This window comes from Antechinus flavipes, chromosome 4, assembly GCF_016432865.1.
Source record: "Antechinus flavipes isolate AdamAnt ecotype Samford, QLD, Australia chromosome 4, AdamAnt_v2, whole genome shotgun sequence".
Classification (NCBI taxonomy): Eukaryota; Metazoa; Chordata; class Mammalia; order Dasyuromorphia; family Dasyuridae; genus Antechinus; species Antechinus flavipes.
Genome location: NC_067401.1, coordinates 282148180 through 282160902, shown reverse-complemented (window position 1 = coordinate 282160902; position 12723 = coordinate 282148180). Strand labels below are relative to the sequence as shown.

Here is a 12723-nt window from a genome sequence, read left to right as displayed (position 1 = left end):
TGTATCTGTTGATTTCCCTAGTTTCACTCTTACAACTCGTTACTTACAGAATCACAAAAATTTAGAGACAGAAAGTTTTTTCCTTGCATCAAGCTTAAATTTGTTTCTTTACAACTTATATGTGATTTTACTCTGCGGAGCCATGTAGAACTGGTTAAATCTTTCTTCTGCATCATAGCTTTTCAGCTGTTACATTCCACTGTAAGCCATTTTTCCTCTTCAGAATCAATATCCCTAATTCTTTCAGTTGATTCTCACATGGCATGACACTATCATAATGCCTTCCCTTTAATTGCTCCTCTGTTTATTATTGTCTGTCTTAAATTATGATACCCAGAACTGAACTCAGTATCCCAGATATGTTTTAACCAGAGCACAGTTTGGAAGAATAGTCACCTTCTTATTCTGAAAATGCCTTAATACCTTCCCTTGAGAGTAATGCCTCTTACCTTCAAGAGCTTGGTAAAATTTTTGACTGCCATACTTATTATTTGACTCATATCACATTCATGTCCAGTTAAACCTCCTGGGCTTTTTCAGGCAAACTGCTGCTACTCTTGCTTGCCTTAAACTTTTACTTGTAACTTCAAGTTTAATACTTTAGATTTATCCCTATTCAGTTCAATCATTTTGGATTCAGCTCAATTTTTTAGTTTGCTTTTGGGAAAAAAACTGTTGTCATGACTTATCATAGATTAAGTTAAAAAATGTTTTATGTAAGTTGATTTAGGGATAAAGATTCACAAAGTTAAAAATTATGAATATTAATCTAAAATGATGTCTTAGGTAAAGAAAATAGAACCTGATTGTCATTGATTATTGAAACCATTATAGCATTTGTAGTCTTTTCTGTAATTAAACTCTTTATTCCATAGTTCCTTCTTGCTGCATATATTAATAACATTCATACCTGACTTTTAGCATAGAGATCATATTTTAAACAGTATATGCTGAATCCATTTTTATATGTCACTAGTAAAATTAAATTAATTTTTGAATTACATAAGATATCATATTAGTTGTTGGAGCTTTTTGTTTTTTAGTCTTATGTTTCTGTAGAACATCCATTCTCAAACATGAAATAGCAATTCTATCTGGAGACGATAAAAAATAAAGGATGCAATGTATTTTCCCAAGCATGCAGGAATGGCATTGACTTGTATATTAAAAAATGGCATTGTCCAGTTGTAGTTGTGGAAAAGGGACAAGTCACATAAATTTTCTGATTTTCCATCTTCCTTATTTATAAAGTGGAGATATTCTACTGTTTTGAGGATCAACTGAGATAATATGTATAAAGTAAAGAAGTAATACATAAATGTGAACTACCAATGAAATGTGACTAAAATATCCCAGTCTGTTATGGTGATTTAGAGATATTCACAAAAATCATCTGAATCAATGATACTCAGTTTTACTGTATCAAGAGAGGACTTGAGACTTAAAAGCACAAAGAAGCCAAGGATGAAGCCAGAATGTGTTGATAGAATAATCATGATGCTCTTATGGAGAGGCTGACTTTAATTGGGGTTAAGAGTGAACACTGAGCTGCTATATCAGAGCTGCAAACCAATCTCCAGTGCTATGACCATTCCATGTATTAATGTAGTCTATTACATCCTCTAGTTAGAGCCACAAAGCATCAATAAGATTAGGGATTTATGGGGAGGATTTATGTCTTTATCACCTGAATCTTGATTTATTTTCTTCTCTGTAATGTCACAGATAGGAAAGTGCTCATTTGAGAGGTGCAAGTTTCTTACGTGGTAGTTTCTAGTCATGGATTATGTTAGAAAAGAGAACAAGTCCTTGTAGGAGTTGGAGACATGCATAGAATAATCAGCTGAACCCTTCCTAGCCTATCAAAGTAATAATGGATTTTTCAGAAATGGTGTCCTATTTGCTGAAAAAGAATCATAGTATCATAGAATTGGGAGCAACCTCATAGATGTATCTTATCTACTTTACCCTTTTTATTTTATAAATTGGGAAAACTCAAAGCCAATAAGTTTAAGTGACTTGACCAAGATCACTCCAGTAGTGTCAGAATGGGGGTTTGCACTTATGTCCTCTGAGTGGAAGACAGATCTTTCATTATACTATCCTGTCCTTATCTTTAGTTTTTAAAGGGTGAGAGTTGCAGTTTTCAAGAATTTAAATACAAGTACAGTTAACTTAATTATATATCATTAGCTATAAAACATACTTTAAATTTTTCTTTAAAGATTGAAAAGAAACCACAAAAGACAGAAAAAGAATTCTTATTAATGATAGTGTCCATAGTGGTTATTTTCTTATCCTTATGACTTGTACTCTTAGAATCTGCCTTTGATTTTACCTAGCTTTTATGATCTTTTGATTCCTGATGAAATAGCACTGCTGATGATTCTTTGACAGAAATATTTTATCTGAAGAAATATCCATATTCATTATATATTATAAAGTTTTCTTTTATTCCTACCGCGACATTCAGAGACCAAAATTGAAGTAATCATGAGGAAAGAACTACTTAATACAACTTTCATCAAAGTTTACTTAGTATTCACTCCTTTGGGGAAAAAAATTTAAATTATAGCAGTTGAAAAAATAGCTTTGGGTGAGATTCAAATTTTAAATATGTTTAGATAATAAGAACAGCTGAGAATTACTTTGGGGTATCAAAATTCTCAGAGTTCATTCCTGTTGAAGGAGATGATAAATAACTCCCAAGAGGTTAATTTTGGGATACAACTGTGATTTATCAAAAGGTTTTCCAGGCAGTTCCCATACTAGTCTGTTGTTCAATTAATTAGTCTCATTAATAATGAGATGTTATTTTTGCTAAGATAAAGTTTATCCTATCAAATCTGATTAAGGTAGTTTTTATTTGTTTGTTTGTTTTTATGATGGAAATAGGACAAAAGATAAAGAACTCAACTTTGGACATTATACATTAAAAGTGAGATAGCTATCTGAAGACATCTTGGAAGAGAAGTGGTATTTCCAAATTAGCTTCTCAACTTTCTGATTTTTTTTTAACACCACCATCATTAGTTAGATTAGAAATTTTGGTCTCATAATGGACTCACTTTGTTCTTTACATTTTCTCTTGCCATTTCCCAAATGTTGTGAGTTCTCTGACTTATTCTTCTTATATCTTTCCCTCCTTCTCTATTCCTACTACCCTGGACTAACTCCCCCTGTTCCTCAGGACCTAAATGACACTAACACTTCTTTATTCTGCCTTTTTGTAACAGTCCCTTCCCTACCCCATTTCTCCCTCCTCATTTCCCATCCTCATCTCATTCTGTACATATCTATCAGATTAAGCTTATTAAAGCTTATCTTTGAATCCCTAGAATCCCAAATAGTGTATAAAATACTTTTTTTTTTTTCCTTTTTCTTTTCTTGGGGGGAGGGAAAAGGGGCAGGAAACTGCATTTGTTATTTCATTAGTATAGGGAATTAATTCCATTGGGGAAAAAGTCTCTGAATGCAAATCTGTACCTTCTCTCTAAATTACTGTCTTAAAGAATTCACTGGGGCATTGAAAGGTTAAGTGACTTATCCAGGTACAAGCAGTTCTTTATCAGAAATCAAATCTTTTTGATGCTTTACTTTCTAGCCACTGAACCATATTGCCCATTTTATACATGTATATTGAATTGAATGTTTATGGATTTTTTTTTTTTTTTGCCTGATCAGGAATCTATAATGGTATCTCTTTATGAGTTGTCAAATTAAAATTCCTTATCATTGTACTCAAAATCCAGAATTTTTTTTCATCAGCAAAGTTCACTAGTTTTGGAGACTTGAGTTCATAACCAAACTTTGCTACTTACTCTATGACATTGGGCAAATAATTTAACCTCTTTGAGCATTAGTTTCCTCATCTATAAAATAGGAATAATTAATAATAATAATACTTGTTCTTCCTTTTTAAGTGGGTGGTATTAAGCATCAAATGAGAAAGCATGTAAAGGTATTTAGAACCATAAATCACTACTAAGCTTTGCTGTATATAGATAGGAGGTGGTAGATTTTTGTATTTTCTTACTATTTTTTGCTAGCCTCTAATTGTTGCCCCTTCTCACCATCATACCACATTAATTTCTGTTTCTGGGACTTTGTTCATGCTGTTCCATCTCCCCAGCCACTGCTTGAAATGCCTTTTCCTTTCTCCCTACCAGGAGCTCTCTTACCTTTCAAGACCCAAAAGCAAATTTTTTCTTTGTGAAGCTTTTCTCTACTGCAGTCCCAGGGATTTCTCAATTTCCAACTTCTGCTACTTTTGCCACAAACTTCTCTATTTGGTTATGTCCTCTGTTGCTTCCATTAAAATGTCAGTATCAGATAGACCAGAAAACCCAATCTTAGATTTCAGTTTTTCCTCCAACGTTCCTGGTATGTTGCTGATACCCTCTAATATTTTGCCATGCAGAAATAGTCCATAGGTCCAAATATTTGAAAATCACTTTCCTGAGTTTGAACTCATTTCCTTTTGGTTTGTTAGCCTTAACATTGCTTTCTAAAAAATTAAAAATGGAGAACTAGTGATAAAGTATAAAATTACATACTGAGTAATTATCCCTTGTGTTTTTTTCAGCCTTTTCTAATTTAATTGGAATTTCTTTCTCCCTTTCATCTTTTCAGAATGGGTGTCTTGTGTCAGGTCCAACTTTTTGGTATTATCCTACCTCCATGATGTAAAAAACATCCTACAGCTGCATGATCTTACCACTGGTTCACTCCTCAAAACATTTCCACTAGAGGTCGGCAGTATCGTGGGATATAGTGGCCAAAAGAAAGACACTGAAATCTTCTATCAGTTTACTTCCTTCTTATCTCCAGGTGAGTTTATTTGGTTTTTCCCCCTCACATTTGCTGAGCGACTGTTTGGGTCTCTCTTTTCCCAGAAGGAATTAGAATTCAGTGATGCATACTTCCTTTTTAAAAAAAAAAAAAAAAATGATGAGCTCTAGATAAAAAAAATAATGATAATAGAATTAGAAACTCAGAATGAAAGAAAATATAAAAGGATAATGATTGTGCTCTTGTTACCCTTTCATTTTAAACTCTTGTTTCTTTAGAAATAGAAACACTTTCCTAGAGCTATATAGAAATTTTAATTAATGGACAAACATGTTAAATGATGAGAGAGAAAGAGAATGTGTGTGTGCGCTCGCGTGCATGCACATGTGCATGTGTGTTTATACATTAGGAAATTAGATAATGGAGTCAAAAGACCCGAGTTAAAGTTTAACTCTGCTACTTAGTTCTCTGCCATCTCTCTCTTATGATTTTATGATCCTGTGTGTAGTGTGCCTAGGTCTGAGCTTTCATCAATGTTTGGAACTCCCATTGATTTCCATAGTTTTTCTTTAAAGATCTTTGAAAAATTCTTCAATAAAATGACATAGATAAGACATGCCTGAAGATAAGGGCAGGAAGAAACTGCCTTGTGATAGAAGTCATGTCTATGGGGAAAGGGAGAGGTGATTTGGAAAGTACGACATCTCTGAGAGAGCTGGTTGGTACAGCAGGAAAATACTGATTTCTGAGTCCAGAAGGCTTGGATCCAATTCTAGTTCTGATGTTGATAACTCTGCAAACTTAGGCAAGTAAGCCAGTTAAATTCCTGGTCTCATTTCCTTATCTGTAAAATGAGGGGCTTCTGAGACTCCACTCAGTTGTTAGTTCTGTGGGGCTAAGATCCTGCAAACTTGTAGGCTTAAGAGATTTGACTAGAATTTTAACAGGTTTGCCTCCAGTCACACAGATAGTATGTAGTAGACAAGATTAAACCGAAATCTTTCTGATTGTAAGTCTTGAGGCACACATATGAAAAACGTTGTTGGTTAATTTTTTAAAAAATAAACCACAACCTGAAATGAGATTAATGTTTCTAAGGTGTAATTAACCCATTCTTTTGATGTGTCCTTTTGTTCTTTGAAATTAAAATTTATATAGTTTTCAGGATGGACAGTTTTATATGATTTGGAATAGTATCTCTTCTGGCTTTGGGCAGTATGAGGTTATCAGATCAAATTACATTCTAAGGAGGCCAAGGCTTCTTAGCATTTTAGTTTAATGCAATACTTTGGTTTCTGGAAAATGAAGTGAAATCTTAAGGGAAAAGTAAATAGGTGTAGAGCTGATCTTCAGTGCAGCATGAGATTTAATCAGATGACTGATGCTTAGGCTGCTCTATTTTCTGAGACTGTATTTTCTTTCCACCTGTGACTGAATCAGCAGTCCAGTTAGAATCTCCAATCTCTTGGGAGGTTTTTGAAATTAAAAAAAAAAAAAAATGATTGAGTTTATTGAAGTGACAAGAATGATCTACTAGATACTATTTTGCATACTAGAAAAGTCCAGAACATTTTCCTTTCTAGAATCCTTTCAGAGCAATTGCAAAGATCAGAGACTGAACTTGCTAGATACACTTGAGTCACACAACCCCCTTGCTACCTGAAGTTGCTTCTATGCAAAAGATTGTTCTTTCTCTGACTGTATGACTCCTGTAGTAAGCAATTAATAGTGGCCAAAGTTTACTTCAACTTCAACCCCATTGGGAGATGTTTTTCTTTTGTAAAATCTCAAGACTTTTTTCTTTCTTTCGTTTTTTCTTTACCACTGTTTGCAGGACACACACATACACACCCTTTGCATTCACATATATCTGCAGCTGCACGCCTATTTGTGAGCCTCACTATCTACTGTTAAATGAGGGAAGCTACTTGGTAGAACATAGACTTCATCACTTGAAATAAAAACCTTTTAGCACAGGGAATTGTTTTACTTGCTTTTGAAATGCAAAGCTGTACCTGAACACTTGCCTGTCTTTACCAGATAAGTTGGAGAAAGGACAATGCAAAACATAGACTGGGCATGACTCACTTGCTCTTAATGGAACTCAGAATCCCAATAGGCTTGTAAGCCTCTGTGAAATGATACCATGTGACCAGTTATTTCAGGAACACACTCATCATTACTTTTTGAAGAAAGGGTTGATTGTCCTAATGCAGAGTGAAAGGTTGGGTGCCAAGCACTGAAGAATTTTTCATGTCTCTAGCTTTAAAGATTAAAAACAGGAGTTTAGTTCCTAGTTTCTTTAGTTCTGAAATTAGTTGATGATACAACACTCCTAAAGCCTGTGCATCTCTCCTTTTGCTTGACTTTGATTGCCTTCTCATCTTTTTTCCTAACATAATCTGATATCTCAAAGCAGGGAGAAAAAAGGTTTTAAATTACACAGTTTCATCTCAGAATTTAAAAATAACAATATTCAATTAAAGTACATCAAATAGAAGTAACAATTATCAGGTTCTTTAAATGTTGATGAAACTCTGATTTGGAAATCCTTTTGATATAAGACCCTGGAAGTTCTCAGCCTAGAGAATTATATCCCAGGGCACCCATAATCATAATGAAGGCCCCTCCCTCCATAGAAATCATTCCACTGTCCCTACTTCCTGTTAAGAAACTTGGGGAGCTATTGGCAAAGCTATTTCAGTTCTGATTTGTTGTGACACAACTTAGAGAGACTATTCAATTAAACAAGCATTTTTGAAGAGATTACTGCTGAAAGCATGACTTCTGTTCAAAACCTAGCTCAAGTACTTTGAGACACAAAAACAAAACTATTCTGATTTGAAGAAGCTTATGTTCTTTTGGGATTCTGGAACTGCCAGGGCCCTTGAAGTCCAGCCTTTCTCCTTTTACAAATGAGAAGACTGAAGACCAAGGAAGCAAGATGCCTGGCGCAAAGTTATACAGCTAACACAGTTAACAAAAGTTACTCAGTAGAATTGATATTAAAATATACATTTCCAGATTGATGCATTAACATCATACTGCACTGTGAATAAAATAAAGGATCAGGAAAGTGATGAGCACTGACACATTTATACCCTGTGTTTCAAACCACTTAGTAGTTCATCTACCACAACTTATAGGAGATTTTCAAGATTATCTGTAGCAGATCCAACACATTCTTACTGTCCAGTCCAATAGGCACAAGCACTTTGATGTTAGTGACACAGTAGTGGTGAAAGAAGCTGCCATAATCTTTATGTTAAACACATGTTTTTTAGAAGACATTTATCTTTTTGTTAAATGAGAGCAAATTTTTCTGCCAACCAATAATCAAAACAGAATCCAAATAGATGTCATCTTTGGGGTTTCTTTACCAGTCTTAAGGTCTATTAGCTATTTGTAGTAGTTCTCAGACACCACTGTAATTCAGTTTTTTATGATTTCCTATCTAGATTTCCACTTTTTTCTGTTGTGCATACCTCTGCTTCTTCCTTCTCCCTCCCTCTCCCTTTCCTTCTCTTCCTTTCCCCACCCGCCACACAGAGATTCTGTATATGTAGTTGTTCATTCATTTGAGTTTTGTCTGACTCTCTGTGATCCCATTTGTGGTTTTCTTCACAAAGATATTGGAGGGATTTTCTATTTCCTTTTACACATGAGGAAACTAAAGGATAAAGTGACTTGCTCATCTAAGAAATAGCTGAGGCTGGATTTGACTCGGAAAGATGAGTCTTCCTGAATCCAGGCTCACCCTCTATCCACTCCACCACCTAGGTACTTGATATCAAGCTTTAAGCCAGCTTTCACGCTCTTTACTTTTATTGTCCATGGATTTTCTTTTGTTTTGTTTTGGCAAGGAAACTGCTGAGGTTTGCCATTTTCTTTTCTAGTAGATTAAGGCAAATAGAAATTAAACGATTTAATCAAGGTCACATTTGAACTCACAGCTTCTTGACTCTAGAACCAAGGTTGGAGAGGAAGAGTGAGATGAAGATATCTGGCTAGGTCTTGGTAGAAGAAGTCAAATTTCAGAATATATCATTGAAAGGAATGAAAACCTGACTGATTTGATCACTCTTCTTACAGGGAGGTTCTGGAAAGAGTCAGGGAAAGGTTTACAAGACCAGCACATATTTCCAAAAAGCTAGAAGTTATTTTCAGGATGAAAAAGACTCTGGAGCATAAGAAAGAAAGTCTTTTATACAGTCTGGAGAGGAAGAATATTAAGGGTATTCTTACATATATGTCTGATTTCATCCCATTTTATCAGAATAACATGTACCCAAAAAACAGAAACTTGGCCCAAGGTCACAAAACAAGTAGCAGTAGAGACAGAACAAACACTTAAGGCATTCTTACTATCACTTCTTTTATCTTTACATTTTTAGCACCTATAGAACATTGATTTTCAACTCAGTACTCATTTGTCAACAAGACAGCAAACAGTTATTAAGGCTTACTATGTACCAAGTACCGTGGTAAGTGCTGGGGATACAAATGCAAGCAAAAAAAAAAAAAAAAAAAAAGATAGTACATGATGCAAAGGAGCTTACATTTTAACAGAGGAAAACAACTTAAAGAGCTGAAAAGCAAGAGAATAGAGATGAAGTTTCCCATGTAGGGGAATGGTAAAGAAAATCCAGAGTCAAAAGCAGAGCATAGAGAAGTGAAAGATAACTGGCCTTGGGGCTCTTATTCAGAATGGAGATTCTGGGAACAACTTGCCAGTAGGAGAAAGAGGCTCCAGGAACTGAAGGATGCAAGGGTATTCCAGGAAGAACAAATAGAATACCACAATTTGATTGAGGCATACTAGTTGTCCATGTGTGGAGAGAAATTTTTTTAGATAACCACTCAGCTGGACTTCTCAACTAGGTATTTCTGTCTCTTAAGAAAAGAAGATTCTAATTGCAAGTTGATAAGGAAATTGTGCTAAGATTCCCTTTAAAAAGTTGACCAGTGGCATTTCTCCACCCAGGACATGTTGAATCCTTATTATCTTCTGCTTATACAAATTTCCCCACTTTGCCTTCTCAAATCACCTGAATAAATCTTGTAAAAATGCCTTCCTCTTTTTCTGCCCTAAACCTTATTAGGAAAGCTAGGTGATGCAGTGGAAAGAATGCTGAATCTGAAATCAGGCAGACACATCTTTGTGATTTCAAATTTGGCCTTAGGCATTAACCAACTCTTTGACCTGTGGAAATCACTTTAACCTTGTTTGCCTCAGTTTCCTTATCTGTAAAATAAGCAAGAAAAGGAAATTGTAAAGCAACCACTCCATTATTTTTACCAAAAACAAAAACAAAAAACAAATGGGGCCATGAAAAGTCAGATATTAGTGAAAACAACTGAATAACAAATCATTAAAATAATTCATACTCAAGTGCCTATAACTGATAGGCTTGACACTTTCAGAGATTATTTCTATTTTAAAAGGGACATGGCAGTACAGTTAAATTACTTATGAGATGCATGAAAGAAAATGTGTAAAGGATATTCTCCCTCTCCTACTTAAAGTTATATTCTCCAACTACACTACAAAAAGATAGAGATTAAAAACTGTATAGTGTATTACTTAAGATAGTTAACCTTTGGTATGTGATAACTATTCTCTTACCATTCGATTAATTGGGGAGGGATGGGCTTTATTTCCAACATTTTTATTAAAAGGAAATTTTCTGTTTTATTTGTTGTCTTTTGTTAGGAAAACATGCAGAAATGAAAACAGCATAGGAAACTAAATATAGAATGACTGAAAGAAGCAAGCATTTGCTTTTTTTTAAAATTTCAGTAGTAGTATTTATTTTTCCCATACATATAAAGATAGTTTTCAGTACTTGTTTTTATAAGATTTTAAGTGCCAGATTTTTTTTCTCCCTCCCTTATTTTCCTTCCTCTTCTCCAAGACAGCAAGCAATCTGATAAGGTGCAATCATTTTAAATATATTTACTTATTAGTCATGTTGTGGAAGAAAAATCAGAACAAAAAGAAAAACTATGAGGGGGGAAAAAAGTGATGAAAATAGTATGCTTCGATTCACATTCAGCCTGCATAGTTCTCTCTCTGGATATGAATGGCATTTTCTATCCCGAGTCTTTTGGAATTGTCTTGGATTACTGCATTGCTGAGAAGAGTTAAGTCTGTCACAGGTGATCATCATATAATCTTGCTGTTACTAAGTTCAGTGTTCTCCTGGTTCTGCTCACTTCACCCAGAATCATCAGTTCATGTAAGTCTTTTCAGGCTTTTCAGAAATCACTCTGCTCATCATTTTTTATAGAATATAATATTCCATTACATTCGTGTATCATAACTTATTCAGCCATTCCCCAATTGGGCATCCATTCAGTTTCCAGTTCTTTGCCATCACAAAAAGAGCTGCTATACATTTTGTCACATGTGGATCCTTTTCCTTCTCTTATGATCTTTTTAGGATACAGACCCAGTAGTGGCACTGCTGGATCAAAGGTATGCAAAAAAATCTTTAAGGTTTTTAAAGAGATCTATGCAAATATATATTCAAGCTAATAATCTAAGAAGTTTAATTTATTAAGCATAAATTCAAGTGCCTTATATTTTTCCCACTCAAGAGTTGGCCAACTATTCTAATGCATTGATGGTAAGAATGAAAAATTGATATAAAATTAATAGAGAAATCTATACATCTTTTTATCCTTTCAAATTATATCCTGAAAGATACATTTTCATTTCATAACCTCTCTTTTTACTAATTTTGTTTAGTGTTTATTTTAAAGACTGCAAATGAATTGTTTAGGCCTATTTGTGTATAGCCTGAGGTTTCACTCATCCCCATCTGCTAGACAAGGGACTGGAGCTTTCTTAGCCTGTTATATTTAACATAGATATGTATGTGTTTATTTGTGTATAGATGAACAGTCATATGTATATGTGCACATATATGCATAAAGAAGGGAGAACTTTTGTTTTAATACTTAATGTGTCCCATGTATATAATTCATTTGTGGCTTTCCAACTTGCATTGGGAATGCTAAATTAATTTTAGTGTGCTTGGTAGCATAGGTTAAGAAGAAAATTTTGTTTCTATGCCAGTCATTCTGCAGATTACTAAGTCTTATTTCATAAACCCCAGCAGCATAATTGTTTTCAAACATTAAAAACCTAGACTTACTTATTATTTATTCTAATTGAATTCTTTTTTACTTCTTGGATTGTAAAATATAGCTGCATTCGATTCAGGGACTGGAATTTTAATTTTTAATATTATTTAAACAAGTCATAGTATAGAATGTTCTATAAGGCTAGGAAAACAAGATGTTTCTGGAATAGTTACTTTTAGTGACATAACTTCCTATGAGACTTTCCCCATTAGAATATTAGCTTCTTAAGAACATGGACTGTTTCAGATTTTTATTTTTGTATTCCCACCCACTTAGCAGAGTCATTGGCAATAGTATGTGGTAATAGATGCTTGTTTGAGTGATTTATTAATTCTGGTGTGTATGTACACATATATACATTTTATATATGTGTGTATGTGGGTATATATGTCTGTGTGTATCTAGCTTGAAGGAAACCAATAACTGTGTAGATGATTTTGTATAAGGTACTTGATCTTTTCTGTTTCTTGATTTTTCCCAACCATAAAATGGTAATAATCCTTTTTCTTCTAACAAAGGGTTGATTTGAAGCCAGCAGGTTTTGTGATATAATAAAGTAAAAAAAAAGTCTCTATTGATGAAAAGTATTATTATACTTAATAAACAATACTTTATGTATAGCACTTTATCTTATACAAAATGCTTTGTGAATATTCCTTTGAAGTATGTGGGGCTTAGTTATTATTAGATCTCATTTTTTTATAAATGAGAAAACAGATTCAGAAAGTTTGAGGCTTGTTCAAGATCATATAGCCAGTAAAATGGCTGACCAGGGACTAGAAT

At 34.1% G+C, this 12723-nt stretch overlaps 1 protein-coding gene across 1 annotated transcript in view; it reads left to right on the top strand.

Moving 5' to 3' along the window:
* PREP (prolyl endopeptidase) overlaps positions 1 to 12723 on the top strand; it is a 144173-nt gene that overhangs the window by 78347 nt on the left and 53103 nt on the right. The window contains exon 9 of the mRNA XM_051997461.1: positions 4633 to 4830. Within this exon, the coding sequence (XP_051853421.1) occupies positions 4633 to 4830 (198 nt within the window). The remainder of the gene's footprint in view (positions 1 to 4632; positions 4831 to 12723) is intronic.